This window comes from Nuphar pumila, chromosome 3, assembly GCF_984573655.1.
Source record: "Nuphar pumila chromosome 3, dmNupPumi1.hap1.1, whole genome shotgun sequence".
Taxonomy (NCBI): Eukaryota; Viridiplantae; Streptophyta; class Magnoliopsida; order Nymphaeales; family Nymphaeaceae; genus Nuphar; species Nuphar pumila.
In genome coordinates this window covers 14,704,568-14,723,479 of record NC_143251.1, presented here as the reverse complement: position 1 = coordinate 14,723,479, position 18,912 = coordinate 14,704,568, and the positions used below count along the sequence as shown (strand labels likewise).

The following is an 18,912-nucleotide window of genomic DNA, read 5'->3' as shown; positions in this document are numbered from 1 at the left end:
AATCTATGTAAACGAAGGGCAACTCAGGGGCCTATCCGACCCGAACCCTCGGGGCCTTCAAACGTGAATTCTATAAACTTCGGCACCTATATGAAAAATACGCTTCTTTAATAAAAAAACAAAAACTAAAATAAAAAAAATTCAGGTTGCTTTTACCGAGGGACGATTTCGTGGAGCCGCGTGGGCCCCACCCTCATCCTCCACCTCGCATTACAAATACCCACCCTCCAGATATCTCTCTCTCTCTCTCCAAATCTGGCGGTTGTAGGTTTTCCCATAGCGATCATCACGAGCCCTTTCCTCCTGCTGCATGTGGCGGTTAGGGTTTCTCTTATCTCCCGATTGATTCCTTTATTCCTCAATTTCTCTGTCTCTGCGAAAAGGGTTGCGGTGAAGCGGCGATTCTGATCCCTAGGTTTTTTTCTGCTCTCCTTTCGGCTCTCTCTGTGAGGTAGGGAGCGACCGATCGGTGGTTGTTACTTGATAGAGGTAGGATCGTTATGAGGCTCAACGGAGAGTCGGTAATGGTGTCGCCAAGGGTCTCGGATTGGAACGCCGTGAAGATTGACGGCGTCGCCGAATCCATCAAGGTTCCTTACAGGAACGAGGGAGAATGGGGGGAGAAGGAGGAGAAGGGCGGGGGGATGTACTCGTTGAGCGTCAACTCCATTCCCTCTTTCTCTCCTCCGCAGCACAAGCTCGTCGTCGTCGGCTACGCGCTCACCCCGAAGAAGATCAAGAGCTTCTTCCGCACCACGCTTGAAGGATTAGCCAGGTTTACTGCGAATGAAATTTCGTAGTTTTTCCTTTGTTTTTTTTCGTCGACTTCGTTTTGTGAACATGAATTCGTGCTTTGTTTTTAATTGACTTTGCTTTTGTTCTATATTTGTGTTTTTTGTTGCATGGAGGCTTCTTGTTTTTTCTCTTTTCAATTTTGTTATTACGCGATCAGGATTTCTTTTTACAAACTTCCGCTATTTTGTGTTGGTTTTGCATGCCGATGGCTCTTTATGCTGCTTTCAATTTTAGTTATCACCATTGGTATTTTTAATCTCTCTCTACGTGGATCTAAGAAAACCAATAGCAAGGAACTTTTTGACACGATACTGGAGTCCACAGATGTGCTGAATTGCGCTCTAGGGCTTTGATGGGGTCAGCTACTTTTCCACAGTTTCATTTCCATGTGCGCACTTATTTTGACTACATAAGCCATGGACGAGGTCAGAATCAAGTTGTTTATTGTCGATGATGATTCGAAGAATTATAGTTGGTCAACATGCATAAAATCCTTGTTCTGACGCCATCGAGACGACCTAAGTGGAATATTCTCATAAATTCCTCATAATCTCTTATAATATAATCCGCACCAGATATATATTTATTGTGGCTTATACATCTACATCTAGATTGCGCAAATTTTTGGTGGAAGATAATGCATGCACTGTTGATTTTGCTTTTCATTGACGATCCAAAATCTTGTATGCGGATATGGATAGAGTCTTTACCCTTCATTGATTTTTAAATTAGATGTTGCGTTCTATGCACCACTAGACGAAATTGAGTCATTCTTTTTGCTTCTTGCTGATAAGGGCAGCAGACTATTTTGTATGGAAAAAGGTTTTTGTCCTTTCCAGCTCATTATATGGATACTTCGTTCTCAACCTTCATGAAACAATCCAATCGTCCATTCAGTGGCTAATGTTTTTATTACTTTATTAGATTTTTCTTGTTCTTATTAAATGTAAACCTTCACAATTTTTTTATTTTGGATTCATTCCTCATCTCTGTTCCTTCCTTTCCCTTTATTTCTGCCTGTGCGCCTCTGCACGATAATTTTTGTCATTTTCTCAAAATTTATTATTTTACTTCATCCTGGTGATTTAGTCATCTGCATTCATTTCTGACCCAACTGTTGCTTTCTTTTTGTTTTTCGCTTTGTGTGCACATGCCTTCCTGTGCGTAGGGGTGGGCAATGGGCCGGCCCAGCCTGGTCCGCTAATGGACCGGGCTGGCCTGGTCAAAGCCCGGCTTGCCAATTGATGGGCCAGGCCAACAGCCTGGCCCTTTGGGAAAACCCTGGCCTGTGGGCCTAATCCGGATGGGACATATAGTTATATACAATATGTATATATGTGTATATATAGTTTCATGGAACGATCCAATCGTCCATTCAGTGGCTAATATTTTTATTACTTTATTAGATTTTTCTTGTTCTTATTAAATGTGAACCTTCACAATTATTTTATTTTGAATTCATTCCTCATCTCTGTTCCTTCCTTTCCCTTTATTTCTGCCTGTGTGCTTCTGCACGATCATTTTTGTCATTTTCTCAAAATTTATTATTTTACTTCATCCTGGTGATTTAGGCATCTGCATTCATTTCTGACCCAACTGTTGCTTTCTTTTGTTTTTCGCTTCCTTCCTGTGCGTAGGGGTGGGCAATGGGCCGGCCCAGCCTGGTCCGCTAATGGAAAACCCCAGCCTGTGGGCCCAATATATATATATATATATATATATATATATATATATATATATATATATATATATATATATATATATATATATATATATCGGGTCAGCCTGCGGGCTGCCCGGCCCGATGCCCACCCCTACATGTGTGTGTGGTATGGTGTGTGTGCATGCGTGTTTGTGAGTGCACACCTGTGTGGGTGCTCATGTGTGTATGTGTGTGTTGAATGTATCAGGCGGTGTCACTTAGATCATGTCAAACAGATTTAATTGTTAAATCTCTCCTTTCATTGACTGCTCAAACAAGATTTATAAAGCATGTTGATGCATGTTCCAATCAGAAATCATAACCATGTATTATTCCTTAATTGGTGCAGGAAGAAGGGAATACTGTTTGTTGCTATAGATCAGAATAGATCTCTTTTGGATCAAGGACCATTTGACATAATTTTGCATAAGGTCTCTAACTTCCTTCCAAGGCTTTCAAATCTCTCTCTCTCTCTCTCTCTCTCTCTCTCTCCCTTTGTTCGTTTATTTGAATCTGTTGGTTTTGCACATTTACATAGACATCTAATTAAATTAGGATTGCTTTTGATGGTAAATTGTAAAAAAAATAATATTCACTCTTTTCATCTTTTCTTAATGATATTTATTCTTCTATTTAGAGGTTTTTTTTTGCCTTCTGCAGCTGTCAGGAAAAGAGTGGTGTCAGATTCTTGAGGTTGGTAATGCTTACTCCTCATGGTGCTTCTATGCTTATGTTTTTCACATTGTTAACATGTATGCTTTATATTTCTTCTGCATGATTGCTCTTGTGAGCTAATTCAATATGGATTAACGCCCAGCCTTTGCACAGCATCATGATTAGATGGCTAAGCATGTACCATAATGCAAGCATCTTTAGATGCCTAAAGGCCTAAAACTCTGTCTTTTTTTTAATGATACTTAATATTCATTGTGGTTACTCTTTGGCCTTTCCGCATCATGACTAGATGGCTAACCTTGTACCCCACTGCTAATGTGGCCTCTGATATCTGTAAGAGCTGGCTTGGTCAGGTCTTGGTCTTGCTTGATGCTATCTTAACTTGTTATATTATGCTGCAACATATTTGAAGTATTTGGGTTTTACTATTATGTTTATTTTTGTTTTATGTCATCCAGTGGTAGCTGCTGCACTGTTCACTTTTGTCCCCCAAATCAGTCCAGTACTTATGTTTGTGTTTCAAGATGACAGTGTTCTAGTGATTCCGAATGTGAAAGTGTTATACAAATCAAGTTTTTTGGACTACGCCATGTCAGTATGGGTGCAGGTACAGGGTGACATGAAAATTTCCAAAAGGATGGTTCATGCTATGCACATGTACCCAAATTAGGCACAACTATGCTACATTTTACAAGATGCTCTGCATATGAAGTTATAGACTGTTGATAATGAACTAAAAGTCCAGAACATGTCAAAGGCATATCTTCACTAACATTTAGTAATCAGAAAATATATAGTTCACATTTGGGCATCACTGTGTCAGATTCAGCCATATCAACTGCACCATCTTCCCCATGAACCCTCAATCCAATGTCCATCTTAAGAGGTGAAGTGCCACACTCTACATTTCTCTCCTTTAAATAGTTTATGGAAAAAACAAATCTTTTTTCAATAGGTCTTTCTATGTCTATCCAATCAATGCATCAGTGAGAACCATGCTGCAAATCAACCTCCAACGTCCATAGTAAATTAGCAACAAATGAAGCACCCTCTGTCTCAAGATGTCTTAGTATCTTCTAAATGTTTATTTTTATTCTAAGATCATGATTCAACACCTATTTTGATCTAGAAGGGGCTTGCTTGAAAAAGGGTTGCACCTTGTTACTTTTAGAAGCTGCACAAACTCTTAAATTCAATGTTGTAAAAAGGTGTATACTAACAATATTGGGAAGATCTGTGATATGTATTATCCATATCTTGTTCTAGCATATAAAAAGATGCGGAAAAAATTATTTAGAATAAAAGGGATTAATGTTAAAACCTATTCATTTGACATTTTTACATTAAACAGAAGAATATAATTAATAAACAATTAAGTTGAACAGATGCACACAGACACACAGATTTTATATATATATATATATATATATATATATATATATATATAAAATCTGTGTGTGTGTGCGTACTTTTGGTGATGATTTGATGCAGTGTGCCATTACCTTTGCCACAAAATATTGTTAGCTGCTTTCGCACGCTCAAAACCCATGCTGGGTGGGTCTCATACCCGGAAGTGTTGTTGAGTAAACCTTTTCTGAGATCTCATTCATGCTTGTTAGTCTGAGGACTTTGGGTTGTAACTGGTTATGCATCAATAGTAAAATCCAACAATTGTAAATTTCTTCTACTATTCTTTTCTCAAACAGTATCATAATTTTTATTGCTGGTTGTCATGCATATTGATCTGCTTGTTATTATAGTTTCAAGACTAAATTCACAAGTAGAAATGAACTGTGCTCTGATTACTTTGATATGCTTGCAGGATTACCAGCAAAATCACCCGGAGGTTACAATCCTTGACCCGCCTAATGCCATTGAGCATTTGCACAATCGCCAATCAATGCTTCAGGATGTTGCTGATCTGAATTTGTGTGACCTATATGGTAATTATCTGCTGATACTATGTACACAGTAATATGCTTTTGAAAATGTCCTTGGAAATTTGATGCAAAGATTCAAAGCTTGTAGGAATTATGTTATATAAAACTTCTGACAAGATTGATGTTTATCTAAATGAACACATGAACTATTTGATTTTTATTCTTCTCCCGGTCCTTATAATCAGTCCCTATGGCAGGAAAAATTGGTGTTCCTAGGCAACTAGTCATAGATGGTGATCCAGCTTCAATTCCTGATGCCGTAAATAGAGCTGGGCTAAAGCTACCTCTTGGTGAGTGTGCTGGTCTTTTTGATATATATTATAATTTCCTATCAAGTGGTAGTTAATTTTCTGCATTTAGCAAATGCTAAAAAATAGTCCAGGGTGCCCACAATGGCTCCACTCATCTGGTAGGGGCGACTTGTGAATGTCACCAACTTGACGGGACGTCACAAGTTTGAAACTTAAGGTGGCTGGGCCTCAAGGGTTTTACCAACCATAGGCCAGCCAATGTGCGGTTGGGAAAAATAAAAAATCTTCCAGGGGGTGTTGTCTACTTGTCTTCATTAAAGTTCTAGCGAGGAAGTTCTTATCTTGCTAATGTGCTGTATTTTAATTGCTATACATATCCTTGTTGAGCAGATACCTATATTTTTATGCACACAAGCGTCAAACTTGTTCATATCTGGGGGACAAGGAGCCCATTCTAATATCTTAAAATATTTGTTGGCATTTTCAAGTCTCACTCCACTGTGTGGGGTTTCCTTTGGCTCCCAACTGTGGCTTTGCTGGGCCCTGTACGAGAATCATCGTGATATATTGCTTGCCATAATAATTTGTTGCTCAAGTAACTTCATACTTCAAGATGGTTTTGAGTGCTGCTGTCGGTCTTGTTATTGCAAGACAATGTGTTGTATTTACCACCTGTTCATACAGTGTGAGTTCCATAGGAAGTGTGATGTATAACGTTTCCCTGTCATTGTTACAGTTGCGAAGCCATTAGTCGTAGATGGAACTGCCAAGTCCCATGAGCTATCTCTTGCTTACGACCAATGTTCGTTATCAAGGCTTGAACCTCCCTTGGTTCTGCAGGAGTTTGTGAATCATGGTAAGTCAATAATTTTGATCACTTTTCACTGGTGAGTATAACGTCATGATGGATGACAAATTTGTTTTGGGTGTGGTTGAGAAGGTGGTGTGCTTTTCAAAGTCTACATTGTTGGAGAAACCATTAAGGTTGTAAGGCGATTTTCCTTACCAGATGTTGGGGACTGTGAGCCAGTGCATAATGTTGGTGTTGTTCGGTTTCCAAGGGTTTCTAGTGCTGCAGCTTCTGCTGACGATGCTGATTTAGATCCATGTGTTGCTGGTGAGTTGCTTCTGTTCTTCAGACCAATAAGTTTCCTGCTCTTGAAACTCTAGAATTTTTGTCGTGAATTTTCCGTTGTAACTCCTGTTTCTTATTGCAGAGCTTCCGCCACTCCCGCTGCTTGAGAAACTTGTACACGAACTTCGCCGGCGGTTGGTAAGTACATTGACAAAATATATGTAAATGGCTCTTGTTCCTGTGTTGCGCATTGCTTACACTCTCTTTGAACAGGGTCTCCAACTATTCAACATTGACATAATCCGAGACCATGGTACCAGAAACAATTATTATGTTATCGACATTAACTACTTCCCCGGTACGTCTCCCCATTAGTGTTTAACTTGATGGTTAAACCTTTTCATGATTCATCAGCATGTTTTACTTATTGTCATTCAGATCCCATATCTCATATATAGGTTGTCAACTCTCTCTCTATCTATCTCTCTCCAGCTATCCTATGGATTTACTACAGAAGAACATAAATATCCTTGAACCTTGAGTACACATTCTTCTATGGTAGCTATACGATGTTACAAGAGTTGAGTTTGTCATCAGAATTCTCACGTATTGCTATTGTCAGTGACCAAATAGCATATTGAATGCACATAGTATTGCAGCATAATGAAAAAGGGTGACCGTACACACACACACATGGCCCCATTCATGCATGTGCAAGCATACATACCAGCCTGACTGCCTCTGCAATTTGGGGTAAAATCAAAGAACAAGAAGGTTTCTTATATAGTTATGTAGTTGAGCATTCAGGTAAGTCAGTCTCGTTTGTAATTTTGTTTTTTGTTTTCTTAGAAAAGATTTTGTTCTATTACTCTTGTAGTCTAATGCAGGTCGAATGTATTGTATCACATTTAACAAATGTAGATAACGTTAAATTAATAATCAGAGGTCGGCTAGTAAGTCTGGGTGGTCGTGAGGCCCGAGCCCCCACCTGGGGTTTTCCTCGCTTCGTCAAGGGTTCCTCATCATCAACAATAATCTTATTTGTCCTTGCAATTTTTCTTCTCTCAAATATGACAGTATTTCCTTGATGTTTTCCAAAGTAAAAACCCACGCCCCACAGTAGTATTGCATTTTCAAACAGGCTGATAAAATACTGTGTTAAAAATTGTGATCAACACCAGAGATTGACCTGTTAATTGACGGAAAGGGCAACCAGGCAGACGAAGAATTGTAGTAAACACAAAAGAAACAGCTTGTCTTATGGAGAGAGTAACCAACACATGAAAAAACAAAAAAACCATTATGAATGGCATATTTTTTAAAATGGCACCTTGTCTGTTCGTCACCTCTACTTGATTTTCTTAGTGAGAACGCTGAAGAATGTGAAGGAAAAATATCTAGTAATCCTTACCAGCCTTTTAAAATCTTTCAGGTTTTGGCAAGATGCCCGGATACGAGCACGTATTCACTGAGTTCCTCCTGAGCCTAGCGCAAAACAAGTCAAAAAGGCGTCATGTGGGTAATGGTTAATGGGCTTAAATTGGCGGTCTTAGTGCATGCTGAAGAGGATATTGTGAATCCTACCATCGATGGAGGAGGCATTTCATCCTTCAAATTCCACAAGTTGTGTTTTCTGGCTGCTATGGAAGCGTGGCACGGGATAAACTTCAATGGCAGTTCAAGGCAGTCACATAGAGATGTAGATATGTCTTCATGGTTCGCATGAATCTGTTGTTTCTGAAGTAGCATAATCCACTAATCTGTTGTCTTCGATGTTTCCCTTTTTATCCAATTCTGTTAGAACACATTCCGAGTTTCATTCTCCAAGTTCGCTTGTACATGTGTATTTTTTTTTGTCTCTAACTGGACCATAGGCACATGATTTGCATATAAATCAGTAAAGTCATCAAGTCATGCTCCCCAAGGGAGACAAAAGTTATCTATCAAATGAGGTAGTTTTCTTCTCCAATAGGCAAGCTAAGTGATAACCATTTGGGATTCAACCTGAGACCCGTTGGCTATGATAGTGCGACCTATGTTTAGAGTTAACCCCAAGGTGGTATTCATAAAAACATTGGGCTTCAAAGTATTCTTTAGACTCTAGAGTAAACGTCCGCTTTATCACCCAGAAAAAAAACTCGTTAGACTTGAGAGAGGAAAACCGATTAGGGGTGAGGGGGAGGAATGCTTATCATCTATTTTGGACCTTACGAGTTTTGTGATGGGGATTTTGGCATATTGATAACTATCGTTGTTTTTTTGAAAGAGGCCAAAAAGCGTAATAAAAATGTTAGTATCATAAGAATTGTAAAATTTTCGTAAATATTTGTTTTTTTTTTACTTTTTAAAAATTTTCCTGATATTGTATCTCTAAAAACTTGATTAATAATAAAAAATTTATTTGCCTTTTTCTTTCAAAATCAACACCACCAGCGGCCTTCGGTATCGTGTATGCCCCTCAAGTAGGGGTGTCAATGGGGTCGGCTTTGGTTCGGACCTGAAACCTGACTTGAAACTTGGGCCCAATTTTTGGGTATGGTATCGGGTCTGGACTCAGGTTTAATCGGGCCCATCATAAGAGAAACAATATCATTTAACAAGCCAGGCTATACCCGGTAAAATAATATTTTTTATCATTTTACATTGGAAAATTAAAATTGCTGATCTTAATTGGATCTTGGGTCAGGCCCGAGTCTGGTATAAAATTTAACAAACTATACCCATGAGACCTTCGGGTCTGGACCCGGTTCTTAATCGAGTCTTCATATCTGGACCCGATAGGGTTTGGTACGGGTCCAGTCTGGGTGAACCCAACCCATTGACACCCATACCCACAAGCTACAGGTTCTTTGGTGACTGGCTGTTCTGAGTTGGGAAAGAAAAACGCATGGTGCATGTTACAGGTTTGTCTGTCAAACCAAACCTGGAATTGAAGGCCGTTAAAGCGTGCTCGATTCGTTTTAGTTACAGCACAGTGATCCAATTGATTGATAGGATCATCCTGCCCCTCCCAGATGATCTGTCAAATCACTTTAAGAAAGTGATTTGGCATCTTCACCGTCCGACCTCATGGTCCCTGTTTGGACGGTGAGGATGCCAAATCACTTTTCTAAAAGTGATTTGGCAGATCACTTGATCTGCTCTCGGCAACACTATTGCTCCCAAGCAGCAGAGAGCACTGGAAACCGCAACCAATCTCCGATTCAAGGCTGCGAAACAGAGCCTCATACACGACAGACGTTCAACACTACGATGAAATTCAGCAGTTAAAATTGTTGCCAAACCAACTTTATTCTCGACTTTGCTACGGTTTGATGGAGAGAGAGAGAGAGACGCTACCAATTTGAAACCGCCTAAAAGAAAGCGCAATCCATTAAAGAAACGAACAAGCAAAAGAAGAAAGCAGCCATGTTCACAACGAAGATTAAGGGAAAAAGAAAAACCACAGAAAAGCAAAAACCCCTAGAGGCAACCCAAAAGAGGGCTTACGAAACAGGGGCTGCCGCTTCAACTGCAGAGATTACGCCGTCGGTTTGAGGGGACAGCAAGGATGATGGGTCGAGAGACCAGTCGGGTGGGAGGGGAGGCAGCGGCTGGTACACGGTCGGGCGTCGCTTGATATCCCAAGGCTGCGTCTTTCTCGGCCTCGTCTTCATGTGATGTGAGGTCGCCTTCTTCTTTGGCCTGGAAGAGCACTCCACCACCATCACAACCTTCCTTCCCACCCCTTGTTCTCTGCTACCAGAAGAGATGGTGAGGCTCTTCGGCGTGAAACTTGACGCCAGCAATGAGGAAGCCATGCTCTCTCTCTCTCTCTCTCTCTCTCTCAACGAAGATAATGGATAATGGGAAGCGGTAGGTGATTTAGGACCTTTCGTTCGTTTTCTTTGATGGGGTAAGCTGGAAAAGGAATGCCATCCAAAAGAAGGATAAAGACGGTCAAAGTTCTATGCTGCCGCTGAGAAACGACATGAGCGTCTCAGCTTAGCTTGGTTCGGTCATGGGCTCGTTTGGGCCTGTAAAATATCGAGTTGTGGCGATTGATAATGAGTCCCAGTATGAATAAGTGATGCCCAAATAGTCGGATTATCTGTAGGGGTGTTAACGGGTCGGATCTGGTTCAGAACCAGGTGAGTCCAAACCTGGATCTGTTTTGAGGTGCAGGCACCAGGTCTGGACCCGGTTCTTATTGAGTCTGCTATGAGAAAAATCATACCCGGACCCTATAGGGATTAAATGAACCAGACACAGTTCATACGGGGTAAAATAAAAAAATTTAATCTTTTTATATTGAAAAATCATGGGTCTTAATCGGAATTCCCGTTGCACCCCGGTGTGGTATGAAATTTCATAAACCATATCCATCTCCATATACTAATCGGACCCTTTGGGTCAGAACCGCTTTCTAATAGGACCTCCTTTTTTATCACCAAATCCTGTTGCTATAAAGTTTGTTACGGGTCGGGTCTGGGTCAAACCAGACAGAGTTTACTAAAATAAATGAGCCCTAAATGGCTCATTTGGATAACAGAGTTAGCTTGGTCTATAAAAGCTTGTTTTCCCATTGAATTTAAAAGGAACAGAACACACACCCTATGACATAAAGGACTCCTTCAGAAAATGGTGAGATTAGCTTCTTTAGGATTTGATTGGTGGTTAAACAATGCAGAGACAAATACCATTAGTATTTTCAAATACTAATAATTTGATTGGTGATAGAAAGGTTCACAAAATTGCAATGTAAAATAATGTCTAATATGGACCACCTTTGATCCACCATTTATGTCCAGATCAAATCATTGCTTCTGAAGGTTTAATGCCCCTTTTGTTCATTTGCAGGATAATTCCTTATGATGTTTTCTATATAATTTGGTTACAGCCCGTATTTAAATGTAATCTCGAGCTCTTCTCTGATTTGCTAGTCGAGTTCTCATCCACGACCAGGCCTTCTTCTGGATGATTCCTTATTTTGGTGAATCATATGTTTACCTTTCCTCCTTCAAAAAAGAGAAAAAAAAAGGACAATGAGATCCAATGACATGAAAAGGGTATAGCAACCTAAAAGTGCTTCCATAAACTGTACTTGATGGAACCAAGATTTATATGAACCCGGAGCTAAATTGTTGAAAAACCATTAGGCATCTTCTTTAGAAATGTAAAAACAGAATAAGAACTTAAGATAAGTTTGGTTCAATCATGAAAGCAATCTCATTTGAACGGTACCCAACAGAACTTCAACAAAGCAAACCTCGTAAAAAAGAATTGGCACAAAACCCAAAAGTAAGATTTAGAAAATAAATCTCATTTGTGAGATTCACTTTCTTATGATATTTCATGAGATTTTTAAAAGCGACTCTTTTTTAACAATATTTTCACTTTTCAAAAACACAACCTTAATGAAAAGTTTGAAGAAAAGCATACCCTTTACCTTTGGACAATTTATAAAATTGGTTAAAATTGCAAAAAGTAGCATGACGCTCTGTGTCACGGGCCTATTTCCTTCAATGGGCCAGCGCGGCGCGACGGTCCTTGCTTACCGCCGCAAGCCTACTCGTCAGCTCGCTTGCCGGTCACGGAAGCTTGTAATCAGAGTGCAAGAGAGCAAGAGAGAATAGAGGGAGAGAAATTGCAATCACAAGAAGCAATCACAACGAGGGTGAACAAAAGAAAGCTCAACGCATTTAATTCATTCACAATTTTGCCAGCAGGCGATTACAGTTCAAGTATACGGGCTGCCCCTTCGGGGTATTGATTCACCTGAACCGGGCAGCTTACATCAGACTCAACAAAAGCAAAACAGACTCTAGCGCAACTGTACACTGTAAGTCGCAAGGGAACATGCTCCCCCCTTCAAATCATGCGCCGTCCTCGGCGCCATCTGTTTCATGGTAAGCCCTGACTTCAGCCGGGTAGCGGCCGTTCATTCGAAATGCAGGCTCCCACGTTGGTTCTGCTGTTTCCTCCCATTGCACCAAGTATTTCTTCGCTTGCCCCAAGTAGTTGACCTTGTGGTGAAGGATCTGACTGAGGTGCTTCTCGGCCCGTTGTGCTGCCGGAGCCCTTTGCATGATGGGAGCGCGTTGTGGCACACTGCGTTCTGGGTCTCCATCATCTGGATGGAACTGCTTGAGGTTGCACACGTGGAACACCGGGTGCACCTTGAAGTCTGGGGGCAACTCCAACTTGTATGCCAGCTTGCCCACCTTCTTTGTGATGGTGAAGGGTCCCTCATACTTTCTGAGTAGTCCGCGGTGCCGCCCGCGGAAGATGCCTGTGCGACCAGGATATAGCTTCACCAACACTTGGTCCCCAACTTGGAACCCTGCGGGCCGACGGTGTTTGTCCGCCCACTTCTTCATTCTCTTCGCCGCTTTGTGTAAGAATGCCTTCGCCAACTCATTCTGCTCGTGCCAGTCGCGAACAAACTGATAGGCGAAGGATGGCCTTCCCTTTTCTTGTGCGGCAAGAGTGTGCGGGGTCAGTGGCTGCTGCCCCGTGGCTATCTCAAACGGGCTGTGGCCTGAAGATTCGCTCTTCTGCAGATTATAACAAAACTGTGCCACATCAAGGAGCTTCACCCAATTTTTCTGATTGGCACTAACAAAGTGCCTAAGGTACTGCTCCAGTATCCCGTTGATGCGCTCTGTCTACCCATCTGTCTGCGGATGGAAGCTTGTTGAAAACAGCAAATCAGAGCCAAGTAGCCGAAATACTTCACGCCAGAACTTGCCCGTGAAGCGAGCATCGCGATCGCTCACAATGCTCTTTGGTATGCCCCAGTGCTTCACCACATGCTTTACGAACAACTCTGCAGTCTTCTCTGCAGGGCACTCCTTGGAAGCTGAAATGAAGGTGGCATACTTTGAGAAACGATCCACCACGACCAAAATAGAACTTAGGCCCTCTACCTTTGGCAGACTAACAATAAAGTCCATAGAGATGCTTTCCCAAGGACGTTCTGGAATTGGTAGAGGCTCAAGGAGACGTGCAACCTTCTGGTTTGTCCCCTTATCTTGCTGGCAGATGAGGCATGTCCGCACATACCCCTCAACATCATCTCTCATCTGCGACCAATAGTAGCCACGCTCAAGGAGTGCTAAGGTCCGCTCCTGGCCAGGATGGCCGGCCCATAGTGTATCATGGCACTCCTTGAGTAGCTCTCGACGAAGGCTTCCCCACCGTGGTACAAAGATGCGTCCCCCTTTTGTTACGAGGAGGTCGTCCTGTAGCCAAAATCGCCGAGTCTTCCCTACCTGCGCCAGAGAAACAAGGTATTGTGCGGTCGGATCCTGCTGCGTACCCTCGCGGATGCGGCTCAGCAAAGCACCCTCCAAATGCACTTCAGAAGGCTCTGCGCACGCAGCAGCTAATTCAGCTCTACGGCTCAGAGCATCCGCCACAACATTGGTTTTTCCAACCTTGTACTCTAAGGCAAAGTCGAACTCAGCCAAAAACATCTGCCATCGAGCTTGCTTTGGGGTCAACTTCTTTTGCGTCTGAAAATAGCTCGTGGCCACATTGTCCGTCTTGACGACGAACTCGGCACCCAAAAGGTAGTGCCGCCAGGTCCTGAGGCAATACACAATGGCGGTCATCTCACGTTCGTGCACTGTGTAACGCCTCTCTGCATCCTTCAGCTTGCGACTCTCATATGCGATCGGATGACCATCTTGCATAATAACTCCGCCAATGGCAAAGTCTGAGGCATCCGTGTGGACTTCGAAGAGTCTCGAATGATCAGGCAGTCGCAGCACTGGCTCTCTCACTAAGGCTTTCTTCAAGCCCTCGAAGGCATCTTGGCACGCTCCTGTCCAGAGCCATACCCAATTCTTCTTCAACAAATCTGTGAGGGGCGCAGCAATGAGGGAATAACCTTCAATGAAACACCGATAATAATTTGCCAAGCCGAGGAATGACCGCAATTCTGGCACTTTGCTTGGCGGAACCCATTCCTAGATGGCCCTTATCTTCTGCCCATCCATACGCAGCACACCACGCCCCACAACGTGGCCAAAGAAGCTGATCTCCTCCTGCCCGAAGAGACACTTCTCTCGTTTAACACAGAGGTCATTCTCCTTCAGCACCTGAAACACTGTTCGCAAGTGCCCGACATGTTACTGCTGTAGATCACGATATCATCCAGATAGACTACCACAAACTTGTCTAAGTAAGGGTAGAAGATCTGGTTCATTAAAGTCGTGAACGTGGCTGGAGCATTTGTCAACTCGAATGGCATTACTAGAAATTCGTAAGCACCATAGCGGGTGACACAAGTTGTTTTCGGCTCATCACCTTCAGCAATCCTCACCTGCCAGTAACCCGATCGCAGATCTAACTTGGAAAAGATACGGGCACTGCCTAGCTGATCGAACAAGTCCGCTATCAATGGCAGTGGGTACTTGTTCTTCACCGTGACCTTGTTCAAAGCACGGTAATCCACACATAACCGTTTAGAGCCATCATGTTTCATCTGGAAAAGGACCGGGGCACCAAATGGGGCTTTTGATGGACGAACAATGCCTGCGTCCAACATCTCATCTAGCTGCCTGCGCAGCTCCTTCAACTCTGCTGGCCCCATACGGTATGGAACCATTGCGGGAGGCTTTGCTCCTGGGGTCAACTCAATCTTATGGTCGACCTCGCGTCTTGGCGGAAGACGCTTTGGCAATTCCGGGGGCATCACCCCTCGAAACTCCTCCAACAGTGGGGCTAGGGTCGGTGGCACTGCTGCTTCCACCTTCCCTTCCTCTGCGCGCACTGCCACTAAGAATGTCTGCTCCCAATGCTTGACACCCTTCTTTAGTTGCATTGCCGACAACACTGAAGACTTGCCTTTCTGCGTAAGGCACTGCACTGTGTGGGACAGGTCTGACTCCATGATCGTCAGCGTGTTGAATTTTGGCAACATCATAACATTCTGGCTTCGCAGAAACTCCATACCCAAAATCATCTTGAAATCGTCCAGGGGCACCACAGAGAAGTTGGCTTTACCGACCCAACTTCCCACTTGAATAGCCACATCCCTTGCTTCACCAAGGATGGGCTTGGCCTCAGAGTTTACCGTTTTAATGGTCCTCTGCTTTGGCCCATGCTTCAAGCCCAATCGCTCTGCCTCTTCCCGCGAGACAAAGTTGTGTGTGGCCCCGAAGCCTATCATTGCTGAAGTAGACTTTTCATTCATAATAACTTCAGCGTACATGAGTTCCTTACTGACCTGCATGTTTTTAGCTGCACAACTTCTGGCTGCATTAATCGATCGCATGGCGCCCATCCTCGGTTGCATGGTCTCAGTGTCGCTGCATTCAGTATCGCTGCATTCTTTTTGTGCAGCATTGGCTTGCCCGTCGTCCTTTACAAGGCGCTTTGGGCATTGCCGAGCGATATGTCTATCACCACAGAACCAACATGTCACAACCGCACCCTTGTTGTTGTTGCTATGCTTTGTGTAGTTCTGTTTCTTTTCGGATTGATGGCGTGTCGACGCCTCACCTTTATCGTTGCGTTGCTCATCTTTCTTGCCTCCGTGGTCAGGCTTCTTCCCAACTTTGGTTGATGGGGTGAAAGGCTTGCGCTGAGTGTCAACTAAGCGCTCAGCCGCCACATATGCATCTTCCAAAATACGGGGGTTACTCCTTTCCACTTCAGACTGTGCCCATGGTTGAAGCCCCACAATGAACCAGTTGAGCATGTCGTCTTCTGGCATGTTAGGTATCTCCAGCATAAGCTTCTGGAACATTCTGACATAGTCTTGCAACGAACCAGTATGTTTGAGCTCACGAACCATCCGGTAAGCCTGTCTCTGCGCATTTCTTGGCATGAAGTAGTTGCGCAACTCTACTTTGAAGTCGTCAAAGGTGTCTATCACACATTGACCTCTCTCCATGTCATTGCGTTTCCGCCTCCACCAAGCGATAGCATCACCATCAAGTAAGGCCGCTGCAGTCTTGATCCTCAGATCTTCGAGGGTCACATTCTGGATATCCAAGTAGTCTTCTACTTGGAACAAGAAGTTCTCAATGGCCTTGCTGTCGCGAGAACCATTGAATTTTGCGGGTCTAGGTACATCAATCCTTGATGGTCTCTCACCATTTCCGCCATTCAGGGTCACCGTCCGCTGCAACGTACGGTTCCTCAACTCAAGATCGGTCACTGTAGTCGTCAACGAAGTGACCTGCCCCATTAGTAAGTTCACCTGCTCTTGCAGGCTCGCCACCACATCATTCAATCCATTGAATGATTCACATGCGCGTGAAATCGCTTCATTATGCGAAGTCACATCTTCCACCAGCTTGTTAACAGTTGCAGCCAACTCTTCTTGGCCCCGAGGTGAACCCATCTCCTCAGTTCTGGCAACTGCCTTGCCCTTGGTGTTGCGCAAGTGTTGATAAGGCGCCACGATGTCTTGCTCACAAATCGCAGCCTGTCGGCGTGTCTGTCGACACCGACTCCGGAGTCCCTTCCCCAGCACGAGAACGAGATCTGGTACCACTTGTCACGGGCTTATTTCCTTCAATGGGCCAGCGCGGCGCGACGGTCCTTCCTTACCGCCGCAAGCCTACTCGTCAGCTCGCTTGCCGGTCGCGGAAGCTTGTAATCAGAGTGCAAGAGAGCAAGAGAGAATAGAGGGAGAGAAATTGCAATCACAAGAAGCAATCACAATGAGGGTGAACAAAAGAAAGATCAATGCATTTAATTCATTCACAGTTTTGTCCGCAGGCGATTACAGTTCAAGTATACGGGCTGCCCCTTCGGGGTATTGATTCACCTGAACCGAGCAACTTACATCAGACTCAACAAAAGCAAAACAGACTCTAGCGCAACTGTACACTGTAAGTCGCAAGGGAACACTCTGAACCCTGGGTTTTAAATTTTGCTTGCAAGAGCCCTCTACGTTTAATGAGTTATCAAAATTTTCTCATTTGGCTTATGGTTTGTCCTTTCTCACCCTTGATAGCATAAAAAGAATATTTAGATCATGTTAAAATCTTTAAAGGCCTTTTTTTTTGGCTAAGGGAAACATCCCCTCCCTCACTAACCGCTCATTGGCAAGCCTCCAAGTTGTAAAACCCTTGATGAGTACACATAGCTTTAACCCTGGATATGGGATGACTCCTGTTGGTTTCAAACTTGTGACGTCCATCAACTTGATGACTTTCACTAGTTTCCCCTACCAGATCAACAGAACTGTTCTGGACAAACTCTATAAGTTTCTAGTAGACTGTGAGCGATAACTTAAATAGAACATTGCTGTTATGCACTCTTTCTTCAAATTCAACAACCTTGAGCTCAATCAGTTAAAGGGTTTGCACCATTCTATTTGGTAGACTCGCACAACAGAGGTAAAATTTAGCCAAGGCATCGAGGTTCGAGAATAAATCAAGAACTTACCTTGTTTTTTTTATGATGAAAGAAAACCCTCACCAAGAACCACCTCCCTGCAAGGTAAAACTTCAGGTTGAGGACACAACCACCCAGCCTTACTTGCCCCTAACCATGATAAAACATCAAGAACTTACCCTGTTATGAGCCCCAAGTTTCTTTTAGTTGGTGTTTTTGAATGTTGTGGATCACTAGACCGATCCAAGGGCACACTCATCAATGTGTTAGGCCTATGCCTTGATCTAGACCTCACTCAATTTGGGGGGTGGGGATAAGGGGAGGATGAGGTGGTGGGACTAGAAATCCAAGAGCCTCCGGTCAAGATCCATGAGATTCGAGAGATTCAAACGCACCCTTAGTAGGTGTTGAGATAATGACATTTTCAATTATCTAATAAAGCTCAAACGCAACTCAAAACAAATATTAACCCCAAAGGAGTTTAGCCTAGTGGGATGAGGCCTAGGCTGTTAAGTAGACGGTTTAGGTTCAAATCCCATGGGCATCACTCGCGCAAGCCAAAGAGTGACAACCCACTAGAGGCAAAGGAGTTGTCAGGACAATGAATGTAAGTAAGGCAGACAGAGCCGAAGTGTATAGGTCTCTGATACTGGGAGTGGTTTCTCAGTATAAATATAAAAAGAACTCAAAAACAAATATTAAAATCAACACAAATTATAACAGTGCCTCTCATAAGTAACGGCTTCACACTGACCCATGTATACCGACCTTCTTACTGGCCTACGACCAAATATGTGCTGGTCCTTCATTGAAAGCAGGGATATTCTTAAGCAATTCATTTTAGCAGCTTATCCTCAAAGATATCGTTAAAGATGACAACAGCTTATCTTTATTTGTCATCTTTAACGATATCAATAACATATAAACTAGTTTTGTTGTAACACATTTTGTAGATATCGATAACAGATAAGTTGAAGCTGCCGTTTTGTAGTACAATTTTTTACTTTTATTTATTTTGTATTCTTAAAAGTTAAGAGAATAATGAAATATGCCTTCGGGTCTTCAACTTCACATGGTATCAGAGCTAGGTGATTTTGCTATCAGCTGCAGGCAACTAAAGGTCTCACAACAAGTCTC

The 18,912-nt window shown here is 43.0% G+C and overlaps 1 protein-coding gene across 1 annotated transcript; it reads left to right on the top strand.

The window, feature by feature from the left end:
- The first annotated feature begins 246 nt into the window (after window positions 1-246).
- On the top strand, window positions 247-8,265 carry LOC149842080 (inositol-tetrakisphosphate 1-kinase 3-like). The gene is made up of 10 exons (XM_089998881.1): window positions 247-775; window positions 2,847-2,928; window positions 3,158-3,190; window positions 4,995-5,115; window positions 5,310-5,402; window positions 6,100-6,219; window positions 6,304-6,480; window positions 6,581-6,636; window positions 6,712-6,796; window positions 7,871-8,265. The coding sequence occupies exons 1-10, from the start codon at window positions 501-503 to the stop codon at window positions 7,966-7,968; spliced, it is 1,140 nt and encodes a 379-aa protein (XP_089855007.1). The 5' UTR covers window positions 247-500; the 3' UTR covers window positions 7,969-8,265.
- The last annotated feature ends 10,647 nt before the right edge of the window (window positions 8,266-18,912 follow it).

Bases quoted from the DNA above. Each gene is read 5' to 3' on its own strand.
- LOC149842080 (XM_089998881.1), top strand. From the start codon at position 501: ATGAGGCTCAACGGAGAGTCGGTAATGGTGTCGCCAAGGGTCTCGGAT. The intron at 776-2,846 runs GTTTACTGCGAA...TAATTGGTGCAG, and splicing joins ACGCTTGAAGGATTAGCCAG to GAAGAAGGGAATACTGTTTG. The intron at 6,797-7,870 runs GTACGTCTCCCC...AAAATCTTTCAG, and splicing joins CGACATTAACTACTTCCCCG to GTTTTGGCAAGATGCCCGGA.